Source organism: Anoplophora glabripennis, unplaced genomic scaffold (genome assembly GCF_000390285.2).
Source record: "Anoplophora glabripennis isolate ALB-LARVAE unplaced genomic scaffold, Agla_2.0 scaffold276, whole genome shotgun sequence".
NCBI classification, from domain to species: domain Eukaryota; kingdom Metazoa; phylum Arthropoda; class Insecta; order Coleoptera; family Cerambycidae; genus Anoplophora; species Anoplophora glabripennis.
The window spans coordinates 59,170-85,823 of record NW_019416521.1 but is presented as its reverse complement, the minus strand read 5'-3'; the positions used below and the strand labels follow the sequence as shown (position 1 = coordinate 85,823).

The window sequence follows — 26,654 nt, the reverse complement described above, 5'->3', positions numbered from 1 at the left end:
TTTTTGCTGTGCAAAATTTTGAAAATTTGCAATTTTTTTTTCAAAATCTGGATTGCAAAATTATTATGCAAAATCTATCGAACCGATTTTGATGAAATTTGGTGTGATGATTCTACATAACATGAAGTTTTCTTGAGCCAAGTATAAAGGTCCTACACCCAATTTAAATACACCAAAAAAATTCCCTAAAAAGTATTGTTTTTTAACCCCATTTTTGTGATTTTTTCGATTTTTACCATAATAATCATGATTCATTCGATTTGTAACTAGTCATGTTTTATAAAAAAATTTATTAAAAACATTTATTTCCTCTTCCATTTTCGCCTAAAATCAACTCTTGAAAAGATACATAATTAAATAGGAAGAAAAATATGACATTTTTCGAATTTTTTTAACATATTGTGCCGCCAAAAGTTAAGCCCACTTTTTTTTTATGCGCATAGAAAAATGTTAATTTTTAGTGATATTTGAAAGCCAAAAAGCCAAAAATCTCCGTGGATATACGATTCACCCAAATATGGCTTTTTGAAACAGATACCGTCTGGACTATAATAATAACAGCGATGCTGAAAACACTATACATGCAATAGTTTTGTTTATCAATAACAGATAACGCGAGTGAATTAACTTAAAATAAGAAAACATGATACACTCGCTTCAGTTGCTGTTGTGCCTGACTCTGTGATATATCAAAGAAATGTATAACGGTATTTCCCCACAAGTTTGCAAGACGCTAGAGCAATTAGCTATCGAAAGCGGGGTCAATTTCAAGATAGTTTCCCATGACTCCAACAATAAAGGTGCAGGTTATTCGGGAGAAGTTATATTCGTGAAATTAAGGGATACAAAAACTCATAAAGAGACCAATGTCATTGTGAAACAAGCTCTAAAAGACCAGTCCCTTAGAGACTCGTTGTCAATAAGGGATATTTACATGAACGAGATTCACTTTTATTCGAAGGTTTGGCCTGTGCTGGACAAGTTTCAAGAACAAATTCCGATGCAATACCGCTTCCAGAAGTTACCCAAATATTTAGCTTCGGTTTCGAACGAGAATTTTGAGTACTTGGTAATGGAAAACTTGAAGTTCCAACATTTCCAGAACCTTGAAAAGGAAGTGTTTTTAGATAAGGAACATTACGAACTTATTATGAGGGAATACGGGAAGTTCCATGGTATATCCTTCGCCTATAAAGCTTTGTACCCTGAAGAGTACGCTGATTTAGCACAAGGGTTGGCAAGTATGTTTTCGCATATGGTCCGGACAACAGATTTCTTTGAAAAATCGATAAAGTATGCATTTGAAATATGTACTGAATACTTTGAGCCGGGAGTAGATGATGCCGTGATCGAAAAGTTACGACTCTATCTTGAAAATGGTAAAGAGTTGTTCTTGGAAAGCATAGAAGGTAAAACGAAATATACTGCCATCACCCATGGGGATTGTTGGAGCAATAATATGATGTTTAAGTACGATGTAAGTAGCAAATAATATTTTTGGGTGCTGCAATATTTATACAGGGTGATTCATTAATAATGGGACAGAGCTTAAGGGCATGTTGCTGACCTCAAAATAGGGCGATTAAGCCAAATATGCCTTATCCGAATGTTGCTCCTTTTCGATCTACAGGGTGTTAAAATTGAAAAAATATTTTCGATTTTTTTAAATATCTTGAGCATCTTTGAACGCATTGTCTTGAAAGTTTGTACACCTATGTTTTCTGAGGTGGTAATTACGGAAATGGTAACTATTTTGCAATCACATCTAGGATGCGCTAGTTGTAGTGTTCCGTCGGAGTAAACATATGTCAAACTTTTTTGTCCTTCAAAAATCTGAATTTCCAATAAGAAATTATTAAACTACGTTCAATTCTAAATAAAAAAGATATACCTGTTAAAAATCGATAAACTTAACCGTTTTCGAAATAAGAACGATTTACTATTTCTTTACAAAATTATTTGTTTGAACGTACGCCTTTAAATAAGATGACTTAATTACGAATTAAGACAAACACAGTAACAACTGAAAATTTTATTATGCTTAAGTCTAATTACAAAAGATTCTCAAAGTGGCGACCATTGTTTTCAATACATTTTTTTATTCTCTCGTTAAAATTTTGTCTGACACTGAATAGACTTCTTTGTTGGTCTCTGATAATGTTAACAGATTCTTGTATTTTTGCCCACAGCTCTTCTCGAGTATGTATAACATCTTTATAAACTAAAGATTTAACGTTACCCCAGAAATAAAAATCTAGGGGATTTAAATCAGGGCTACGCGCAGGCCAAGGCACTTCGCTGCCGCGACCAATCCAACGGTTTCGAAAACTTATATCAAGATATTCTCTTACTGGTCGGGAGTAATGTGCGGGAGCACCATCATGCATAAACCAAAAGGTTTGCCGTAAATTTAAGGGGATATTTTCAAGAACGAGTGGCAAGTCATTTGTTAAAAAATTTAAATAATTTTCCCCATTAAGTGGACGGGGTAACACAAATGGTCCCAAAATGTTATCGGAAAGTATTCCACACCAAATATTTATTGAGAATTCATGCTGAAAATGTTGTTCTCGTGGCAAGTGAGGATTTTCCAGTTCCCAGGAATGGCTATTTCTCCAATTAAATACACCGCGCCGGGTAAATGTAGCTTCGTCCGTAAACAATATTTTATTATAAAATGTAGGGTCAGCATTTTGTTGCCGACGAAGAAACTGTGCGAACCGAAATCTACCAGGAGGATCTTGTGGCATCAACTGTTGAACCGGACGAAAATGGTAAGGATACAATTTTTCTTTGTGGAGTATTCTGAAGACGGAAGGCTGACTTACACCAGTAGCTGATGAAATTCGGCGTGTGCTTGTTTGCGTGTTTTCGGCAATTCGCACTAAAACATCCTCTTCTTGCTCCGCCGCTAATACTTTAGGCCTTCCAACGTCTCGTTTAGGGCGAAATGATCCCGTTTCTCCTAATCTGTCGTACAACGTCTTGAAAAGCTTGTGGTTAGGTTGTCTGTTATTTGGATATAACTCCAAGTACCTCGCTGCTGCATGACGACCACAATAATTTTCTTGGGCATACACACATACCATGTTTCTCATTTCAACAAACGAATAATCATTATGACGCGGCATTTTAATGAAAAAAATCACAAACGAAGAAGAACTAAACTGTCTAGTATTTATAAGTTGCTTAGAATTGACATAAATAATACATGACATTTCATTGACAGCGGCCTACTTCATTTAAGTCATCTTATTTAAAGGCGTACGTTCAAACAAATAATTTTGTAAAGAAATAGTAAATCGTTCTTATTTCGAAAACGGTTAAGTTTATCGATTTTTAACAGGTATATCTTTTTTATTTAGAATTGAACGTAGTTTAATAATTTCTTATTGGAAATTCAGATTTTTGAAGGACAAAAAAGTTTGACATATGTTTACTCCGACGGAACACTACAACTAGCGCATCCTAGATGTGATTGCAAAATAGTTACCATTTCCGTAATTACCACCTCAGAAAACATAGGTGTACAAACTTTCAAGACAATCCGTTCAAAGATGCTCAAGATATTTAAAAAAATCGAAAGTATTTTTCCAATTTTAACACCCTGTAGATCGAAAAGGAACAACATTCGGATAAGGCATATTTGGCTTAATCGCTCTATTTTGAGGTCAGCAACATGTCCTTAAGCTCTGTCCCATTATTAATGAATCACCCTGTATAAGTTGAAATTTACAGGTCAATTAGTAAAGAGAAATGGTTACGTTTCTGCAATATTTTTTATTTTTTTCAGCCATATCTGATAGACCTGTAACATTACCGACATTTTTTTTAATAGGACGCTATATATTTTATAGTATAAATAGTAGGTTTTACCTACTTTTTGTCATAGTATTTAAAAAATGGAGGAATTAAATGAAAACAATTTTAGTACTACTATTTATTTTATTACAGCAAATGTTCAAAGGGGCCCCCATTAACCATTGCACAATTCGGTGTTCAAAGTTATCAATCCTTCGATAATAATAATAATAATTTATTTTCCTGTTGACAAAATCCATTTGTATAGGAATGGTCACAATTTTTACTTAAAAACTAACACTAAACATTACCTACACTGAACATTACCTACCATCGAACAATTCTTGCAAACTATAAAAAACTTTTCTCGTAAGATAGTCCTTTAAGGACCTTTAAAAAATTGATATGTTATCAATATGTTTTATCGAGGTAGGCAACATATTAAAAATTTTCAAACCCAAATGAGTGGGAGAGTATATATGTTAATACATATTTACAAGGCGGTCCGTGAAAATTGTCCTTAGACCTTGTATTCTTTTGGTGAACAAATGTATTTAAAATAAAATTTCTTTTATTCTTAATAACAAAAACACAGAGCTCGAACAAATATAGACCAAACACCGTTAAAATTTAAAAATTTTTAAACAATTCTTTACAGAAATAATTAACAGGTATACCAGCGAGACATCTAATAATGCGTTTCTGTGCTGCAAACACGTCCATGGTGTGAGCACTTGGTCCCCAAAAGCGTATGCCATATCGCAACCTTGAAGATACCTGTGCATGGTATGGTAAGGTGCTCTTGAGAGAGGAGGGTGCGTATATTTCTTAATAAGAAACAAACCGAATTCAGTTTAGAAGCTAATTGAACACAATGCTCTTTCCAACCGAGACACTCGTCAATTATTACGCCCAAGAACTTTATTTTACTATCAAACGATAGTGATTCTGAGCCATTTAATGCTATGCTTAAAGGGTTACAATATTTTTGTCTGTTATGAAATCTTATCACATGCGTCTTTTCTGTATTAAGATAGAGATCATTAGAATTGTACCAATTTTTTAAAATCTGCAGAACTTCGTTGGATTTACGTTCTAACTGTACATCTTCTTTATCCGAGATTAATAACGACTGATCATCTGCATACATAGTGAATTTTGCATCAGTGGTAAGAGAATCCAGTTCATTTGTGTAAAGCAAAAAGAGCACTGGACCCAATACAGAGCCTTGAGGCACACCCACATCTATACCTCGATATTCTGAGTTTACCATCTGTATCCCCGTGTTATCAACATGCCTTAAACTAACAAATTGCAAACGATGACTTAAAAAGGATTTTATCCAGTCCAATGCTGTCCCTCGTATACCATATGAATTAAGTTTATCTAGTAGCTTGTTATGATTGACGCAGTCAAATGTCCTGCTGAGATCACAAAATATCCCAACAGGGCATTCACCCGCTTCCAAGAACTCCAAAACCCTTGGGTAGAAATTATGTATTGCTGGTTGCGTAGACATATTGGCCCTAAATCCATGTTGATTTTTTGTGAATAAATTATGTTTAGCGACAAATGTTGGGATGCGCTCTAGAAAACAGTACTAAAAAATTTTAGAAAATGTTGAAGCGAGAGTTATCTATCTATCACGATAGTGTCTGGTCTGTTCTTTTTAGATAATCCACAAAAAAAATCTAGTGGGGTTGTCAGGGGAGCATGGCTCAAAAAAAAAATGGAAAATTTTGCAGAACAGTGACAATTTCTATTTACTAATTGACCTGTTTCAGCAACTTTCTTAAATTTCAACTGGAAAAAAATATGATTTTTGTTCCATCATTTTGGGCACACCGTATTTTATTATATTTCTTTAAGAATTATTAAACAAAATAATATTTTCATAAATATTTGTTGATAATCTTCTGTTATTACTTTTTTTATTGTCTGGACTAGGTCTGTAGTAAATATAATAAAATACTACTATTACACTATACCGACGATTCGTCGTTTTCATTAATTCTTCAAAAAATTGTGAGAAAGTTTAGATACAAACTTGAGAATACGTCTTTATTAAATATAAAGTTAGAAATTCAATACATAGGGTCTTGAAGATGTTGCAATAAAAATGACGAAACGTTGAGAAATAAAAATTATTTTTAAGTGTTTTTATGCTTTTTTGCTTTCTAACCTAGTTCAAATAAAAAAGATCTATTTGCCCTAAAGAATTAGACTTATTCCTATAAACATAATTTTTGTAGATGCTCAACTGCATATAATTATTTTTTTTTGTAATACACTGTCATTTTTAAATAAATAACCAGTAAATTTTCAGAAATAAATGGAACATGATGTGATAATTAAAGGATCTTGGATAGACAATAGGAAAGGTTGTACAAAAAACATTAAAAATAATGATAACGTCATAGTTTTGACGTAGTTGACATCATCGCTAAGGTGATTTTTAGTTGATATTTGTTTTGAGACTCTTATATATAACTTTTAAACGAGAAGTAGGTAATACAGAAAAATTTCTCTAATAAAAGTTTATTAGAAAAAAGAGAATTTTTTAACAGGAAAAAAATTTGGGTATGTTTCTGGCAAAAATATAATTGATGACGTCATTAGTCATTTCTGTCAAATTCCAAATATAATACTTTCGATTGAAAATGGAGCTTACCTCATCGCATTTAACACCACATGTCCCAAATTTTATTTATTACCAAGAATAGATTATCTCCTTTTAACTAATAATTCTTACTGCAGGATTCCAAAAAGGTGACGGATGTAAGATTTTTCGACTTGCAATTTGCCAAAGACGGTTCTCCTTGTTGCGACCTCTCATATTGCATCTACGCAGGAGCACCGAAGGATGTCTTGAAGAATCTGGACTATTACCTTCAAGTTTACCACGATAGCCTGTCCGAAACCCTCAAGCAATTCGGATGTAACTCCGAGGATGTTTACCCTCTACAAACGCTGAAGAAGGATTGGAAAAGGTTTTGCAAGATAGGGATTATATTCGGTACCATGGTTAGGAAAATGAAATTCACATACGAATTGAGTGACTTTACAGATGTTGGAAACGACGAACCGGAAAAAGTATTCCAAACTGACTACGATAAAGATGCGTTCAGCAAAAGTGTTAAGGATTTGTTCTATCACTTAGTTGAAAATGATTTTTTTTAAAGTTTGTTAAAGAAAATTAATGATTTGTTACATGTCAAGTACATCACTGTCTTTTCATTGAAATCACAATTTCATGTTTTGTAATTATAGGTCACATTTTATGAAGTTAAGTAAATAAAAGAAATATTTAAATTAAAATAAGTCTAAAACGGCTGATCAGTTCCAATAGAAAAATCAGTAAAAGAAGAAAGGACATGGGATTATAAAGTCTCTAACATATAATTGTAACCTGAGGGGTTATGTCTTTATTTATCTATATATCGTTATGACCAGTATCATAACGAGTCTGGATTTCAAAAGAGTTTACTATTTAGTTCTCGAAAGGGAGTTTATAATTATCATTATACTTTAATTAATACGTGGGAACTTAGAAATGTTGTAGGTATGTTCAGAGAATGAATTTCAGGCACTTACCCTCTATTGCTTACGTAGAATGTAATCCAGTGGTTGGCTATACAGGATGACACTGAAGTTGAGAGAAACAAAAGGAAACACCAAAACTTACAGGAAGGGTTTTAATAACAATAAAGAGAACAAACAAACAAACAAAATTACAACACAACGGCTCGAACAACATTACTAATTAATTTATTGGCAAGCGACAGCGTACCGAAATTCAGGGAATGCGTGCTCCATAGCAAAATTTGGAATGACTTTATCCATCATTAAATTTAATTAACTAGCCCGAGACTCTAAAAGTAAGTCGACTGCTCAATGTGAAACATAAGGAAGAATCGACTTTTTCTCGCTTCGACACGCCCCATTTCTTGGGTCCAGAAGTTTATGTTCTTATCTTAATGGCGGGAACCCTGAATGTCGGTACGCTTTGGCATAACTATGCCATGTTAATAATTACCTAAATAATTTTGAGACTAAACTTACAAATAACCCTAGCCTTCCTCTAGTGACTCCGTGTAGCGGTAAGGGACGGATTAGTCGATCTCATTTAATATATCCTTATAGCTTGGAAAATCCGTCAAAAAACCAGCCATTTCTTTTCCTCATAACATTCTAACAACTTATTCTTGGAATTGCTACGTTCTTTGGAATGCATTTCGCGCGTTATTTGAAATATCGATTCTTCTCTTTATACTAGATGCTCAACACATGGCCCCGTCAGTTTAAGTGAACTTGTAAAAAATATATTGCTAAATTTCTCCGAAGGACGACGCTACACCCACTTGAGAGCCCTCAACTTTCGATAATTAGTGTTGACTGAAATATTTTACTTTTTGGCCCATTCGTTCCGAGAACTAATAAATAAATTACTAAGCGTCCCGGCTTTTGTTACATAATATTTAAAAATTGATACCTATTACGCGGCGTTTACGTCGCTTGTAAACATTTATGAAGGCTGTGCATATTGGATTTTGATAAAATAATCGATAGATTCGATATCTTTGAAATCGACTTAATGCATTTCTAAAAAAAAAAAGATTTTTGAAAAAAGTCTTGGTCAGCAACGAAACGTCGTGTGTATTGTTTAATTAAAAAAGATGGTATTTATTTAAAAATAGTTTAGTTTAGTTAAATTATAGTCTAGTCGTCTAGTCTAACATAATTAAATACAATTTAATATTGCTTAATTTTGATTTATTATTTAAAATAGGTACTTCTCAAAATTCTTTTTTAAATGGTGTTACTTATATTTAATTTGAGTAGTATATTTAACTTACGGTAGTGTTATATTACATAATACTGACGCAATGTTTTGTAATTTTAATAAACAATAAATAATGCTAGAAAATATGTAAGCAATTGTATAACCACATTATCGCTTATTTATTTTTCTTAGAATAAATAACCGCTAATTGCTCTCATATCTATTGCGTATTTAGATAAAAAAATGAATTTTCCAAGGTTTTAATAAGAACAGAGATATTGAACTTAGAACAGAGTATTACTGGGAATTGGAGATATATTTTATTAAAAATAAATTCTTATCAAACATTAAAATTCGCACAACTAATTGTTGAAAAAAGAAAAAGCTAGTTATCTGGACGAGCACAATTTATCTATCTCTTATTTCAAAATCACCTGTTATAATTATAACTAGAGCTGTCCTAAATTGGCCGCTCACTAAAGACAACATTAAATATGGTGAACAATGATTATAAGATTTGTCATTGTATCATTGTGAATCACGTAAATTGTTTTACGCATCATTGCCATTGGTTCCACAGTGTGGATGGGATCCGTTATAGATCGCATCATCAGGTATTAGTCGGAGAGCTGACGACGAATTTAGGGAATGTATTTTAGGCAAGTTGAATTAATAAAAAAACAGTATTTTATCAATGGGTGAATCTAGAATCGTGAGTCAGGCAGAGCGTTAGCGTTTCGCTACTGCGCAGCATGTGACATTTGCAAAAAAATAAACCAAAAAAATATCTATTTTGGAATTTTTTTAAACTTTTATTTTAGCATTTATATAACCCAGAAATAAAAATCCCAGATTATTTTGTCCGTTTGAAAGTATGACCCGACCTCCCCGAATATATTAAAAAAAAAAACAAAAAAAAAATACAAGTAAATACCATTTTATTACATTTCATATTGTACACTATTGAAAAATTATTTTTTAGCAAATAAAATCGAGGAAAACGCAGCGGCGGAACACATTGAAGACGATCCGTCAGACAGTGAAGACGGTCTGTTAGACAGTGGAGACAGTCTGCCAGACATTAAAGACGATCTGCCAGACAGTGAATCATCAGAGAGCAGTAAAGAGGAGGAACGAAACGAAATTATAAATTCATCACCGTTAAGAGTTAATCTTTCTTTTTTGTCGCATTCATTTAATATCTTTATTTGCGTCAGGGAATTATGGTCCGACATGCAATTTCCATTCGGGGTTGTATTTATTCCAGTAGGAATTAAATGTTTTATTATAGAGGGTTATCCAAAAGTCCAAAACTTTTCATAGTTAAGACCATTTTTGGACGTAAAATTTCGTGCTCTTTTCAAATCCGCAATAAAAAATAGGGGTTTCCATTTAAAAAACTTAACTTGACCTTCAAATGACCTTGAAGGTCAAAGTCAAGACCAAATTCAAGGTCACCATCAGATAGTCAGGGAAAAATCCTTACGCATTTGGTTGCAACATTTTTTCCCAAAATGCATTCTTCGAAAGTTCTGCCGTACCGGGACTTTTGGATAACCCTGTATACTATATCAAATGGTAGGTACATGCAGTTTTTTTAACAAGAATTACTTTTTTTCATAGAGTGGAAAATGAAACAGTTTTTGTTCTTTTCAACTCCACCAAAACAAAATTTTGACAAAAATGTATATAAAAAAACAACTACATTTATATTTTTAAAAACCAGTATAAAATTAATATTATTTTTATTATTTTAGCAGCTAGTCCTGTAAGCAATGCCCAACACACACTCAATCCAAACTAAAACAGCAGTAATGACTTGGCTTTTAGAGATTATAGAATCGGATCATCACCACAGAAATGCGCATTCCTGAGTGTGATCGGCGATATAAATATATAGCCCGGGAGTCAGCGGCCGTTTTGAGTTAGTCATTTGGTAAAAGCTGAAAATTTTTCCTACGCTTCATTTGGTATCACTAGTAAGTAAATCGACCTCCAGCTCGTACAGTGCTCAGCTTATACAGTCAAAGATGTAACGCGCTCGCGCGCATAACGATGTGCTGCACCTTCAACTCATCAGCTGAGCACTTATACACCGCAAAAACTTCAGCGGACATTTTTTTTCGTATAACTGATTAAGATGACTATTACTTTACCAAATTTCAGCTTTTTCGGTATCAGTTTACCTAGCGCATATTTTTGACTTATTTAGATGAAAAGCTGAGGCACAACCCCCCACTCTGAAGTCAGCTGATTGCGTTTTTTCGTTTGTTTACAATATAATCAACATGTCGACAAAATCTCAGCTTTTGCAGTATTAGTTTTTTCTAACGACTATTTTTCGTGTTTGGGAGGCTGCCGCAACTGTACCCCCCGGAAGTGCGCGAGCTGGAGGTCGATTTTTTTACTAGTGACACAAAATGAAGCGTAGGAAAACTTTTCAGCTTTTGCTCTTTTGGTCATCAAAAAAGGTCACTGGCTCCCGGGCTAATACCTCGAGAGGTATATTCTTATCGCAAATACGAACAAAAAGTACAGTTTTAGATAACGTGCGGATTGCACTTCTATAAAAAAATTGGTTCAGTTTTCGTATCAGTCGTTATCGTGTATCAGAAGAATGTGCAGCGTTGTACCTCCTCAAGTTTACGAAACACTGAAAAAGGNCAAAAAAAAAAAAGGGGCTAAAAAACATAAAACATTCCATATCTCCGCAACCGTTACTTTGCGAACCCATGTTTATTGAGACTTTTCTGCTTATTTTGGTTCATACTATTATCTCCTTAAATATTTTACACTCTTTTTTTAACACCCTGTATTTAGTAAAGGAAAAGTTGTCAGCTTATAAAGTCAAAGATGTAACGCGCATAACGATGTGCTGCACCTTCAACTCGTCAGCTGAGCACTTATACACCGCAAAAATTTCAGCGGACATTTTTTTTCGTATAACTGATTAAGATGACTATTACTTTACCAAATTTCAGCTTTTGCGGTATCAGTTTACCTCGCGCATATTTTTTACTTATTTAGATGAAAAGCTGAGGCATAACCCCCACTCTAAAGTCAGCTGATTGCGATTTTTCGTTTGTTCATAACATAATCAACATGTCGACAAAGTCTCAGCTTTTGCAGTTTTAGTTTTTTCTAACGACTATTTTACGTGTTTGGAAGGCTGCCGCACCTATACCCCCCGGAAGTGTGCGAGTTGAAGGTCGATTCTCTTACTAGTGACACAAAATGGAGCGTAGGAAAACTTTTCAGCTTTTGCTCTTTACAGTTTTAGATAACGTGCGGATTGCACTTCTATAAAAAAATTGGTTCAGTTTTCGTATCAGTCGTTATCGTGTATCAGAACAATGTGCAGCGTTGTACCTCCTCAAGTTTACGAAACACTGAAAAAGGTGATCGAAGGGAATATCGAAAATTTCGAGATAGTCGTTCACGATGCCAACAAGAAGGGCGAGGGATTCCTGGGGGAGGTGGTATTCGTAACACTGGAGAATAAACAATCAAACGAAGTGATCAATCTTGTTGTTAAACAAGCTTTTACGAAGCAATCTATCAGGGACGTTGGTCCAATTCGGGAGGCGTTCATGAACGAGATTTACTTCTATGATCAAGTTTGGAAACGCCTGAATAAGTTCCAAGAGAGAATTCCGATGCAATCCCAGTCCCATAAGGTGCCCAAATATTTCACCTCGACTTCTGAGGATGGTTCTGAGAAATTAGTACTAGAAAACTTGAAATTCAAGAAGTTCGAGGTGCACAACAAGAAGATACCCTTGGACAAACAACATTTCGAATTCATTTTCAGGGAGTACGGGAAGTTTCACGGTTTATCGTTCGCTTACAAGTCTTTGTATCCTGAGGACTTTGCTAATCTAGCAAAGGAGTTACTGGATATATTTTTAGTGTTCATTAATGGAGATGGATTTAAAAAGGCAGTTAAAAACATAAATGATCTTGCCATGGATAGCCTACAACCAGGAATAGACGATGCTGTTATAGAGAAATTTAGGCCTTCTGTTGAAAACTGCGTTGAACATTTTAAGGAGAGTATAGATTGTAATACCAAATATACCGTGATTACACACGGAGATTGTTGGAGTAATAATATGATGTTCAAATACAGTGTAAGTAAAATATCGATTTTAATTTTATTGTATGTTAAGCTGTCCCATTTCCAACTTTTCTTGCTTCGTCTTCGAAATTTTCCATTGGGGATCGATCCTTAACCTACATACGTATGGTATTATATGATACGATATCTTATAAATGATAAATAATTAGACATAGTCAGCAATCGTCCTTTCACTTAAATCTTACATTGAATCTTCAAAGACAATTTGGTACCCAAAATTGTTATATAACTATATCAAATAATACATCACATTATTTATTATTGCTATGTAATGTGAGGTATGTCGAATTATAAGACAGGTGACCACGAAATTACTCAGTTATTTGCTAGAGTTATCAGTTCCTTATCGTCAATTTGCACGATTTATTAGTGCCTAGATAGTATTGTTTAAAATGCTCAATAACTGCTAAATCAGATTTGATTTGGAACAATGTACATAATAAGCTGGTAATAATGTGTCATCAAAATGTAATGTATACATGGTGTCCCAGAATAACGTGTACAACGGAAGACCACAGATTCGTGGACTCAAAATAGGCAAATTTAGCCTAATTTACCTATATCCGAAATCGCTTCGTTTGGCTACTAGATGGCCTCAAAGTTCGGGAAAATTTTTTGAACTTTGTAAATAACTAGAATACGTATTAATTGATTTTGATTATATTTGTGGTGTGGACTTTTGTTTTCAATCTACAAATTTTGATGTTATACAGAGTGTTTTTTTAAACTCAGAAGTCTTGCAAAATTGATGTTTGGTGATAATATATGTTCATAACTTTTTCCTCTTTCGGGCAATAATGACAACTATTTTTTATTTGATAGGTGATACCATTTGGAAGTTTATTTAACAAAGTGCTAGTAGTCTCTGACTTTATAAGTTGACTGTAATTTCAGTTTGATCTTTAAGTTATTGTACCTGCCAGTTCATAATGAGTGTTCACTACGATAAAATATACCAGATCATTTACTTCATTTTTCGATATGGATACACTCATACGACGAATTAGAGGTTATTTACAATGTGCCTAATTTTATGGAAATAATTCGTAAAAACAATCAAATACAATAAAAAAATTTTTTTAGATAAAAGTAACTAAATTGAGGTTATTAAATTTAGTACAACTTATTATAAAAACTGTTCAAAATGACCACCGTTGTTTCTACAACAAATGTTAATTAGGCGATGAAAGTTAAAGGACACCCTTTGAAGTTCTTAACAGTACAGGCATTACAGTAGGATCACCCGCAAAAACTGACGGTAAGAATATTCCATAATAAAAAGGTGTGGATCGTGTTGGTGAATCAGATTATGGTTCGTGCTGCAAAAAAAAGTCAGCGTTAATTTTTTATAAGCAAAAAACAGGTGAAAAAACAGGTTTTATTAATTTTTAATATAGAACTTCTGCATTTAAAACAATGTAATTTCTACAAAATATCGGCGCTAAAAAGCCCTTTAATTTGAATGGTTGCACGTCAAAATCGAATAAATAGTTATTGAGTTATTGCAAAAAAACCACTAAAATAAGCCATTTGTTAATTATTTAATAGCTTTAACAATTTGCAAAATATCAATTTCTACCATTGTGTAAACTAAGCGTTTCGAAGGGATAAAATTACGGTTCAAATTTGGAAGAAAAATATTGAAAACTTTTTATGTAATAGCAATTGTTATTAAAAATGGGACTTTTTTTAAATAATTTCTATCGATTGGGGGTGTCGCGCAGCATTCAGCAAGGGCTCGTTCTTTTCGTGAAGTGTTCTAGTTTCATGCAGACCCGTTTACCTGATCATTTTTTCAATTTAAATTGTTTAAATATCGCTCCAAACTAATTGCTATAAATGGCTTAATTAATAAATGGAATAGCTCCCGTTGTAAACGCGATCGTTTGGCAATATTTTCTTAAAGCTTGAATTTTTTGACGAATTTACAAAAAAAAAAATGAACTTGCTAAGTGCCCTGGGAGCAGATAGAATTTAAAAAAAAAATAAAAATAAAAAATTTACCCCCATTTAAGTACAACCATTATTTTTTTATCTATTAGCAGTAGTAAATAATTAATTTGGATCAAAATTAAATTATTGTAAAATAATAATATGGCAAATATAATCCGATTATGCAGTAATAGTGGCTACTTTTAAAAATTAAAGAGAACGTTTGAAAATGTTGCAAAATACCCACCGATAATGGAGAGCGTATAAATTGCAGTAGTAAATAATGGTCTTTGCTTTAAATCGTGAAGGTCCATAGCCGCAATTTCATCTCGCGTTTGGCGGTGGATTCAGGGATGTTGTTTTAATGCTAGTAACATCACGATTTTTTTTAAGAAACTTCAATTCTCCCTTTAAACATTGCTGAAAACGGCACCACAAAAATTTAATAATTAAAGGCGTGAGAATTTTTTTTTTTTTTAAATCCTATCTCTGCTCCCCCTTATTTTTCTTGTTTTTATTAGAAAACCAATTTGAAACAGTAATAAGTCAACAAATAACCCAAAATGCTACAAACTTACAATCCACATGCTTATTAATATTAACATTAACATTTATGGTAAAGACGTAATTTGATGCCAAAGGATTATTGGAATCATGTTGTGATTGTGGTAAATTTATAGAACAGGTTTCCCCTTTGCATATGCTTGCTTTAGGAGTATCCCTTGTATCTTTTTAGCAATATCAATTTTACTGGAAACTGACTCTTCTATATAACCTTCTGCCACGGTAGATGACTTCCATCCACCGTGGAGTTTGAGTGTTGTAATATCCCCTCCAGCATTGGCTAAGAGAGGTGCAGATGCGCGACGTAAGCCACACCCTGTATATAAATTAGAATCTGTCAAGTCCAAAAATCGCGCAACAACAATAGGGATTTTTGATAGGTTGTAACTTCTGAACAAAAACGAATGGGACATGTTCCTATGAAAAAAAATGTTTGATATTAACTCAGCTGTATTTATTGATTATTGTTTTCAGGAAGAGAGAAAATTAATCGACGTAAGATTCTTAGATTTTCAACTGTCGAAAGAAGGTTCTCCTTGTTGCGACTTGAGCTACTGCTTTTACTCGGGAGCACCAAAGGAATTGCTGAAGGATTTGGACTATTTCCTGAAAGTCTACCATGATAGCCTTTCGGAAACTCTGAAAGCCTTTGGATGCGATTCTGGAAAACTATATCCTTTCCAGGAGTTGAAGAATGACTGGAAAAGATACTGCAAAATGGGCGTCATGATGTCTCTGATGATATGGAAAATAAAATGTACCCCTGAAGAAAATGTGATCGATTTTAATGACACGAGGCCGGCGGAAGAGAAAGAGAAAATTTTCCAAACCGGTTACGACCAGGATGCGTTTAAGAAAATTTCTAGAAGTTTAATTTTGCACTTGTACGAAAATGATTTTTTGTAGTTATTTAAATAAAATCACATTGTCCGCAATTTTTTACTCGTTTATATTACTCTGTAAATATCTAGAATTTTAATTCTACATCATCACAAATGGTACGAATTGTATCCAACTTTTTTTTTAAATAATTTTCAAATTTGTAACATTCCACATTTAGTGTCAACGATGCAGAGATACCCGACTGATTTTCATCAATTTACTAAAACATAAATATGTAAATAAATAAACGGTGATAACACAATAACAAGACATGATTTGACATAATTGACGTACATCGTCTGCCTTCTTGTTATCAGTGTTTTTTTTCATTGAATTGATAAGAATCAGCTGGGAGCGTCGGCAACGTTGACGGCAATATCTTATCTTTTAAGTCAATGGAATTTAGGTGTTACAGCACAAGTGACTTTGTAAATTTAAAATAAACACACATAAATTAATGAAAGCTGTAAATTTAGCTTTACGGATCAACAAAGACAAAATCAGTTGTTTATAAATTTTCCTATACTTTCCACAGCGTAAATAAACTTTCTTCACATTGGATGTCTACTGATTCAAAAAATTAAAATTAAAAAACAAGCTTCTGATATTGCAGATACAGATAAAAAACAAGAGATGTCGCTTCTTTCCTTTCATAACCTATTTTACAAACTTGTGACTAGATAGGGATCTTATACCTACATTTGAAGAGAAGTAACATAAAAATTATAAAGTTTACAAAAGGTATATGATTTAAATATTATTATATACCATAATGACTCAATATGTAGTAACATTTAGTCGATAAACTTGAAATGTCAAAGATTTTTTAACCAAGAGGTTAAGATTAGCATTTGAAACAAGACAGATACAACCAATTTACAGACAAAATTTTATTTTTTTAAAAGTATTTATCTACTTATACAGTAAAGCATATTTAGAATGAGGGTTGCTTTCGCTGTACAGCCAAAATAAAACGCTCTCTCAACGGTACAAATAAACTATTTTTATTGAAAACTAAGCTTGTGAAAAAAAGACGTGTTGCCTGTTCGAGTGTTTGCTGGAGAGTCGGTCCTCGTGGTGCGGAGTCGTTGACAGAAGTACCTGGTCCTTGGCGCCAATCTGCCGGGGTCGTCTTCCGGGAACCCTGGTGCGTCCGGGGTGGCGCCGGCGTCAGGCTGGCGCTATTGACGTTGTACTTAAAAATGGATCACTTGCAACATGTGTACCAACAAGAATATCACAGAAATGTTTATATTTAGAGTGTGATCTTTATTGTGAGTGAATAAAACAAAAGTTAGTTGTAATGAAATACATATTATACATTTACAGATGAGAGAATACCCCATTTTCACAGGAATTAAAGTTGCCATTTTCGATATAATCAAATAAAGAGCAAAAACAGACTTGATTAAAGAAACAGCGTCAACAATTCAACAAATAATGTAAGTACTCGGTAACTATCTTGAAAAGAACTGTTACGCCAGCAACTACCCACCAGAAAAGTGTTCTTCAGTTTTCCTGAAAAAACTGTTGGAGAAATTGCTACAATATACTACATATACGTACAGGGTGTGGCGTGTTTTTATAAAAATTAAACTACAGCTGCCTGATGATATTTGTAATAGAAAACTCTTATACGAAAAAGTTCTATCTTCGCGTTTTTTTTTTGTAAATTTATTCAACGAAAATGAAGTCCGATCCTGTGTTATTTATTAAAAACTTTGGAAATGTTTTTATGCGACCCGAGATGCCACCTTATAATTTAAGTCGGTACAATCTAATACTAGTAATAGTAAAAGGTTATGTTAGATTGTCAAAAAAATTGTGCAGTTAACTGATTTTGTATTTGTATTCAATTCATTATTCACTTAATTATTAAATATTAAGCATCGTCCATCGATCCATCAGTGTTAAAAACGAGATTCTTACTTCCTACTTTGCTTAATTTTTTGGATTGTGCACAAACTAGTTTTACAATGAACCGATAAAACAATGCATTTACTATTTCCGAACGTGTCGATATGGTGTTAGCGTATGGTGCAGCCGGAGAAAATGCGCTCGCGGCGACTAGGTTGTACCGGGAACGATGGCCACAACGTCACCCCCCATGTACAAATACAACCCTACAGTGCGTTCAGCGACTGCGAGATACGTGAGGTGTTATTTCTCGAGGATAAGGACGTGGTCAGCAAGTAAACCCTTAATGTTGAAGATGCAGTGTTGGAAAATCTTGAGGCAGACCCCACAATTAGTACTCGGCGACTCACACAGCAAGTAAAAACCTCATCTCGTACCGTACATTGCATCTTAAGGCGCTAGTTGTTGCACCCCTATCATCTGCAACCAGTTCAACAGATTTTACCCGCGGATTGTGATCAACGAATGCGTTTTTGCAAATGGTTTGCATAAATGGTAAGTTTCATTTTGTTCCATATTTTAATGGAGTTTGTTTAGTGCACACAGTTAGCAACTACAGATGCTTACGGACGTGGTTTTGTTTGCGAACTCTTGCGGTAACAACGATGCATTTAAGATAGTAATTACTATTAATTATTGTAATAATAAAATATCAGTTTTTTTTAAATATCTATTTTTCTTAATTTGTACTTTTGCATTGAAAATTTCCCCAAAAATTGAGAAGTATCGTTCTATCTTTTAACGACGATTTATTTACGCGACTGGTCTACAGCACGTAGCTCATCGTACAGCACACGAACAGGACCGTTCCAGAAAAAATATTTTGATCCATAATTGAACTTTAATTTACAAAAAAATGCAAAAATAGAAATTTTTCGTATAAGACTTGTATATTACAAATATCGTTACGAAGCTGTAGTTTAATTTTTATAGATTATACACGTGACACCCTTTATAAGGACTCGCTGACTATCAAATAATGTTTAAATAACTATATACATGATCTAAACTCAGTTCTAAGCATTTTACATTGCATATGTAACATTATAAATAACACTCAATGTGGAATACATTATTTTTTGTTAAGTTGTTTATGAATTGCATTTAACGAAGAATATTTACAATGTAAATACATTCGTCCAGCATAAAACAACTCATAGCAAGAAATGACAATACACTTTACAGTTTTAAGATTGCTTGTTACAACATTAATCTTGCTAATATATTTAGCTTTAGTAATATTAAATAATTATTTTCCTTAGATATAAAATCATGTCCCTTGTCCTCCTTTTCTTCTAAATCTTCTCATCGTACTCAGCGTCCTTAAACATTTGCATATCTTGATCGTATTCCAGTGTGACGTGGGTAGATTCAACGACCTCATCATCGTTTTCCTCTCCAAACCAACAAACTCATAGCAACCATAGAGAACCATAGTTCGCTTGGATCTCATCCATATCCTTTAAGTTTAGTGAAAGACTGTCGTAACAGATTTAGAGCCACTGGTGCATGTCACCGAATATTTCCTCCTCCAGAAAGATCCTTCGTGCTAAGCTAAGACAAACATATTTTTACATTCTGTTAACATTAGTTCTCAAAAGCACAAACAAACAACGTTTTTGTATTATTTTTGAAAAATGAATTTCCCATTTTGGAAATATGCAACAAGGCTATTTTTTTAAAGCAAACAAAGTGACGTTAGAAACACTTCCGACTCTTCAAATCAAGAAAAATATGACACAAAAAAAACTACTACTACTACTACTGAATCAACTACTCCAAAAATCCCGTATACAAATTTCATTGAAATATAACTGATTGAACATTTTTTTGAAGATCTGTAGATTGTAGTACATTGCATTTTCCAATCATATACTTGTAGGGAGCAGATTACATCTGGACCACAACCAAATGCTTTGAAACTTTCTGAAAGTCCGCCATCACCGATTGACCTGGACATTTCAGATAATTTCAAAGGCTTAATTTGTGAAGGATATCGTATGGGATCAACCATATACTGCAACTGTTCTCATTACAAAGGCTTTTCTTTATCTTGGTTTACAAAACTTTAGTAATCAAGATCCACAAGTACCAATGTTTCCAAATTCTCTTCAGTGACTGCTGCAAAAACTCTGACAGATAAATAAACTGACACCATGAAGAAACCTTCTCCTGGAATTTTTAAAAATATTGTTCATTTCTTTATATACTTGTAGAAGTAAACTTCATTCAGGAAATACCTTTCGATGAGGTACAACTCCCTAATCTCACCAGAAGCAGTTTTCACTACAAAGTGTAACTACTTTCTATCATTTATGTCTAAAATTAATAACGAGAAGAAGAATATCTAATCTAAGACCTCAACGTCCGTCTTTCTTTAAACTGTCACATATATTTCGGTGTTTTCTATTTTTATTTAATTTCGTTTGTCATCTTACGCAAAAACAGTATCACATCATATCTTTAAAGACTGACTGGTGCCACACTTATCACGACGTGTTTATCAGAGGTGTGTATTGTTAACAATGTATTCGATAACGAAGATATCTTTGTCTAAAATGTGGATATCTAAATATAACTTAAAATATATGAGTTATTTTAACGACTTCATCTACGTAAGACCTCCTGTTGGTGATGAACCTTCCAAGGCCATTGCTTTCAGTGAGTATACCTCTGAGATTTTTCAAAAAACTCTAATGGTAGGCTTGAAGCAATTAATCTAAGTCCACAAAAATTAAAAACAAATAACTCGAAAAACAGTTAAAGTTCTTAGTGAAGAGGAAAAAGCTGAAAATCAGGTTTGAATTATCCCATACTATACTGTAACTGTAAACTAATCGTATTAATTACCTATATTTGTTTTACATTTTTATTAATCCTTATTTAACAAAGAAACTTAACAATGTAGATAAATATACCTAACGTAAAAACAGCTCCTTGCAGGAGATAATTAAAATTTTAACTTTCCCAATACACAAAACTTCTATTAAACTAAGTAATCCTTTTCGTACAGATGTAAAAGTATGTCTCTAGACCTTTCCCTGTAAGTTTTTTCATCGCACTTTGCGTCATTGAACTTTTCCATGCCTTTTTCCCCTTCCGTTACGATGTCTGCAAAATCAACGATCTCTTCATCATACACGAGCTTTCCTCTCCAAATTGAGATACCCATAGTAAATCCCAACTGACAATGTACCTTCCAGTCATCTTTTAAAGCTTCCAAAGGGTATAGTTCGTCTGGATCACAACCATAAGCCCTGATACTTTCCGAAAAGCTGTCATGGTAAATTTGCAGCAAGTGGTCCAAGTTGTCGAAGATTTCCTTCTTACCACCAGAGTACAAGCAGTAAGAGAGATCGCAGACTGGAGATCCCAGTCTCACAAGTTGGAAGTCCAAGAACCTTACGTCGATGAGCTTCCCAGCATCCTAAAACAAATATATGTATAGCAGCCAAAGATTTACATGATTGTGAAAGAAACAGGTTGATGCAGACGAGATAATTTTGATTTTGGTAGAAGATTATAATTGGGTATACGTGCTGTATTCGTTTCATTTGTAAAAAGATTCTTGCACTGCTACAAGATCATCTTTTACGTCTAGACTTTTGCAATTAGCTAATAACAAACTATCGATAAATCCAAATCTTGCCCGCTATAATTTATGCAGTAGAAGAAGGGTGCCTAACTCTTATGGGACTTTGAGCCCATAACATACAACGTCCAAGTTTGAAAGGTGTACGAAGTTGTAGTATCTGGTTTAACAATGAAAAAAGTCAATAACCATAACCCTCAAAATTGAGCGGTTTCTAAGATAATAGTTTTCAAAACTGTTGAAGTTACACTAAACCATAAATGAAAATAGTCATGCGCAACGGACTAAACCATGTAATTTGATCTTCAAAACTGAGTCTGACATCAGTTTGGTTCTACTCATCATGATTTTTTGAAATATCTCAAATAAGCCATAGATGTACTCTATAGTTTAAGACGTTTAATCATTAATAACGCTCTAATGGATACCTCGTATTTTTTATTAGTTATCTTCATCAGAATACTCTTGCAAAACTGGCATTAGCGATAAATCTTCAGCGAGTAGTCTTATTGTTTCTTGGTATTGCCCATGTCCAAATATCAAATAACTGTCATGACATACGTACAACATCCTACTTAGACCAGGCCGGTTCTGTTTCAAATCACCCATATATGGATGTTTTATATAGTATCGCTTTAATGGCTTGAAAATGATATAACAAAACATAATTTCACTATGCACGCGCTTCAAAATGTGTGCTAAACTTATTATTAAACAAATAATGAAAAAATGGAAAAAATTTTTTATTCTCTTTTTTTCAACATAGTTAAAAAACTATTCATTTTACATTAATAACAATAATTATATAAATAAATTTTTAAATTTATTTTTAATTTTAAATACCTCTTTGTATTTAAAATAAATTTATATTCAATAAAAATGTAGCGTAATGCTTTTTTTCTAAGATAATTTGATTTTAAAAATTTATTTATATATTTATAGTTTGAACAAATTTTGAATGTTTAAACAAATTGAATACAATGCACAGATGAAAACTATATAAATTTGAGTAATATTCGTTAATAGAATAAAGAAAAATACGAGAAAAGTAAAACAAATTAAAAAGAAGTAATTATTCTCAATACATTAATAGGTCGATAATTAACAATAATTCGCATTTGAAAATGCGATATTTGGACTTTTCAGCTTGCGAGACATGGATTTTAAAAAAAACATCACAATCGGAACACTAGAAGCCGACATAATCAAAATTTTGAAGCGCGCCGCTATTTTGAACGCGCGATTTCAATTTCGAGTAGGCCGTAGTAGGCGAGCTCTCGACTCCACCCACCACTACCTCCCCATTTTTCGTGAATTTCATGCTCGGTCCAATAGTTATAATGGGTTGCACAAGGGCGCAAGTTTTGCAAATTCACTCCCGGAATGTACTCGGAATGACAAAGGAATTTTTTTAAAAAACAGCCCTCCAGACCTACTAGTTGCGCCACATATGCCGGTCAACTTTGATCGACTATAACTCTGGAACCAATTAACGAATCACCACGTTTTTTTTTTAAAGATGCGTGTTTCCGAGAACTGTAAAAGCATAATTAAAAAGAATTATAATGAATTTATAAAGTTATTCTATTTGTTTATAATCGCAAAAATTACGCCATACATATCTTTAAACAATTACCACGGCTTTCCTAATTAACGGATTTCAACTTTTCTGGACGCATTTTAAAGTTTGAGTGCCGTTTTTTATGTGAAAAAATTTTCAAGTATCTAGAAGTCTTAATTTAGGCTCAGTTAAAATTACAAAAATTTAAATTTTTTTTCAAAAATCTGGATTGCAAAATTATTACTCGAAAACTATCGGACCGATTTTAACGAAAATTGGCGTGATGTTTTATTATATCAAAAAGATTTTTTTGGCCAGGTAAGTAGATCCTACCTATAATATAAGTACTTTTAAAAAAATCGCAAAAGTATTGTATTTCTTTCCATTTTTTTTGTTGTTTTTGCTATATTTGCAATAATTATGTTGTATTTTCTTATTTGAAAATAGGTATGTCTTGTGCAATATTTAATTACGAATCTTTTTACTTCAATTTTTCTCTAAAATGAATAGTTTTTGAATTGTGTTTTTGATTTGTTTAATAATAAGTTTAGCATATGTTTTGAAGCGCGCGCATAGTGAAATTATGTTTTGTTATATCATTTTGGAGCCATTAAAGCAAAAATTAGCGATACTATATAAAACACCTACACCAAAACAGATTCCGCTTCAATAAGATCATGAATTTCAATATTTTTCTAGTCACTGAAATCTCGGAAATCGCTTTCTGGGGAGAATTTCTTGGTGATTGGATTTAGCAAGTCAAAATACTATACTCGTCTAGTTAACAGCCTAGCCTACTTCATTTTTGTGGTGCTGTGTAATTATTTTGTTAAATGTATAATTATTGTCATATTTAACAGTGATTAAATAACTTACGTCATACTTGAACATCATGTTGTTGCTCCAGCAGTCACCGTGGATAATAGTAGAGTACTTGCCGTTGGCCAAACTGTCCATAAATATTCTTTGTCCATCATCAACGTAATGCTCGTATTTTTCAATAACTGCATCTTCTACACCTGGCTGGAGATGTTCTAAGCACCGCCCATGAGTGTATTTGTGGAAATCCCCGCTCTCCTCTTTCCCAAAAAACAGTTCAAATATGCCGTAAAATCCTTTCACCAGCTCAGAGAACTCTTCAGGATACAGGGCTTTGTACGAGAAGGACATTCCGTGGAATCTTCCATATAACTTGAAAATGAACTCAAACTTTTCCTTTTCCACAACCTTCTTCTTGTCATGCATTACGAACCCTTGATATTTCAGATTCTCCAGAACCAGCTTTACGGAATTATCTTCGGATGTAGTAGCCAGACACTTTGCTAGGTTGCTAAAGCGATACTCTTTGGGTATGGTCTCTTGGAATTTCAAGAGTTTTGACCACACTTTCGTGTAGAAGTAGATCTCGTTGAGGAAAACTTCCCTTATGGGGCCAAAATCTCGTATAGCTTGCTCTGTAAAAGCCTGTTTCACCACAATGTTCAACTGCTTTCCGTTGGTTTTGTCGCGTAAGGATATGAAGAAAATCTGTCCGAGATAACCCTCTCCTTTCTTGTTAGGGTCTTGCACAATTATTTCATAATTTTCTATGTCTCCGTTCGCAACTTTTTTCACTATCTCGTATATTTTCGGTGCAACGACGTTATTCATTTCTTTCGGCGGTGTTTGAGTTCATTAGTTTGGTGTAAAAATAATGTCAAGGCCGAATCTTAAGAGATGCGCGCTGATTATTCGGAGACTGGTGAGATACTAAGCGTAATATGTGTACAACAATCGAATGAACCGCCTTAAATGACGTATTATCGAATAAAAAACAGATAACTATTAATTTTACGAACATTTCATCAAATGAAATCAGTTTTGACAAATATTACGCAATTTTTATTTAAGTCTGTCCAGGAAATACCGTCAAACTACATTTATACCGGAAAACCTCAGTTTCTCCTGGTACTTACAGAATTGTTAAAATGATAACATTAACATTAATATGATAAAAAATTCTAGAAAACTGGCCACAGCCGCATTTTAAAAATCCAACTGTATCTTCCGCTGCTCATGTTATACAGTGTGTATCAGCCAAATGGAATAATTTCAGTAAGAATGGGGGCGTGTTCGAAAAAACTCTCACAATCAGACACGTCGATTGGTATTTTTAGTTGCGCATTGTTTGCAACAAAAACTTTTTATGCAGGGTGTGTCATGTAACAGTGGTCAATACCAACTTTCTTATTTTAAATACACCACCCTGTAGACACATTTCATGTACAACTGTTTCAGATTTATTGCAAAAATTATCATTAAAAAAAGAAAATTATTTGATTACAGAAGTTCGCTACAACACCCTGAATACTTATTTCCCATATAGCTCTTGAGAATGAGAAAGTAAGCAAAAACCATTTCAGCTTTCCTTTTTACTGACATGAAATAAAAAAATATATAAATAGTTTTGTTTACTTTTGTTTAAAACGGCTGGCCTTAGCAACGTGTTGTCCGCCTGCATGACAATAGTTGACAGTGTTATAGTCGTATGAATTTCGTTAACTGCATTTCAGAAAAATTTAACAGAAATGCATAAAATAACAATTCTATAGATGATTGGTTATGGAGATAACACACGGGCAGAAATGGAAGTTACTCGCTTATTTCATGAAAGATTTCCAGCCGCCCATATCCCAAGGGACAATTAGTAAAATAGAAAAGCAGTTTCGCGAGCTTAGTCATATAAGATAGATAAAAAAAGCAGCTGCCAATGCAATAAGTGATGATACCAAATTGGATATTAGGCTTGAGTTTGGGCAAAACCCATATATTTTTAGTCGAAAAGCGGCCCCAATGTTCGATGTTAGCCATTCATCGATTATTCGATTATTAAAAGAAAATAAAATGCATCCCTATAAATTGAAACCAATAACTCAGGAGCTCATGGAAGACGATTTTGATAGAAGAACGCATTTTTATGAACAAGTGATGGCAATGCTAGATAATGTGATCCAACTAGAACATGTTTTGTTTTCTGATGAGTGCACCTTTACACTTCATGATCATGCTAATCGCCAAAATTGCTGCTATTGGTCTAATGAAAATCCTCACTGGATTACAGAAGAACATACGCAATACCCTGAAAAGGTTAATGTTTGGTCAGGAATTATTGGAGATCATATTATAGGTCCCTTTTTCATTGATGGCAATTTGAATGGCGATAATTATTTAGCACTGATCCAAGATAATGTCGCGCCAACTTTGACAAACTTATATCCTGATCCAACAAAGCCACAAGTTCCAGCGAATATGATATTATGGTTTCAGCAAGATGGAGCACCGCCCCATTATCAAATCAATATCCGGTAGTACTTCAATCGAATATTTGTAAATCAGTGGATAGGGAGGCGAGAATCAATGGAATGACCAGCACGATCTCCTGATCTGACACCATTATACTTCTTCTTATGGGGATATGTCAAAAGTATTGTCTACAAAACTAAAC

General features: G+C 33.5%; 3 protein-coding genes across 3 annotated transcripts; 2 read left to right on the top strand and 1 right to left on the bottom strand.

Moving 5' to 3' along the window:
• The first annotated feature begins 674 nt into the window (after positions 1 to 674).
• Positions 675 to 7,251, top strand: LOC108907580. Its single transcript, XM_018711320.1, has 2 exons — positions 675 to 1,477; positions 6,559 to 7,251. The coding sequence occupies exons 1-2, from the start codon at positions 698 to 700 to the stop codon at positions 6,979 to 6,981; spliced, it is 1,203 nt and encodes a 400-aa protein (XP_018566836.1). The 5' UTR covers positions 675 to 697; the 3' UTR covers positions 6,982 to 7,251.
• A 4,654-nt stretch (positions 7,252 to 11,905) lies between these two features.
• Positions 11,906 to 16,156, top strand: LOC108907579. Its single transcript, XM_018711319.1, has 2 exons — positions 11,906 to 12,714; positions 15,693 to 16,156. Exons 1-2 carry the CDS (start codon positions 11,938 to 11,940, stop codon positions 16,122 to 16,124), a joined length of 1,209 nt encoding a protein of 402 aa, XP_018566835.1. The 5' UTR covers positions 11,906 to 11,937; the 3' UTR covers positions 16,125 to 16,156.
• A 4,780-nt stretch (positions 16,157 to 20,936) lies between these two features.
• Positions 20,937 to 24,961, bottom strand: LOC108907577. The gene is made up of 2 exons (XM_018711316.1): positions 24,047 to 24,961; positions 20,937 to 21,444 (listed from the first exon to the last, which is right to left on the bottom strand). Exons 1-2 carry the CDS (start codon positions 24,818 to 24,820, stop codon positions 21,004 to 21,006), a joined length of 1,215 nt encoding a protein of 404 aa, XP_018566832.1. The 5' UTR covers positions 24,821 to 24,961; the 3' UTR covers positions 20,937 to 21,003.
• Positions 24,962 to 26,654: the final 1,693 nt, after the last annotated feature.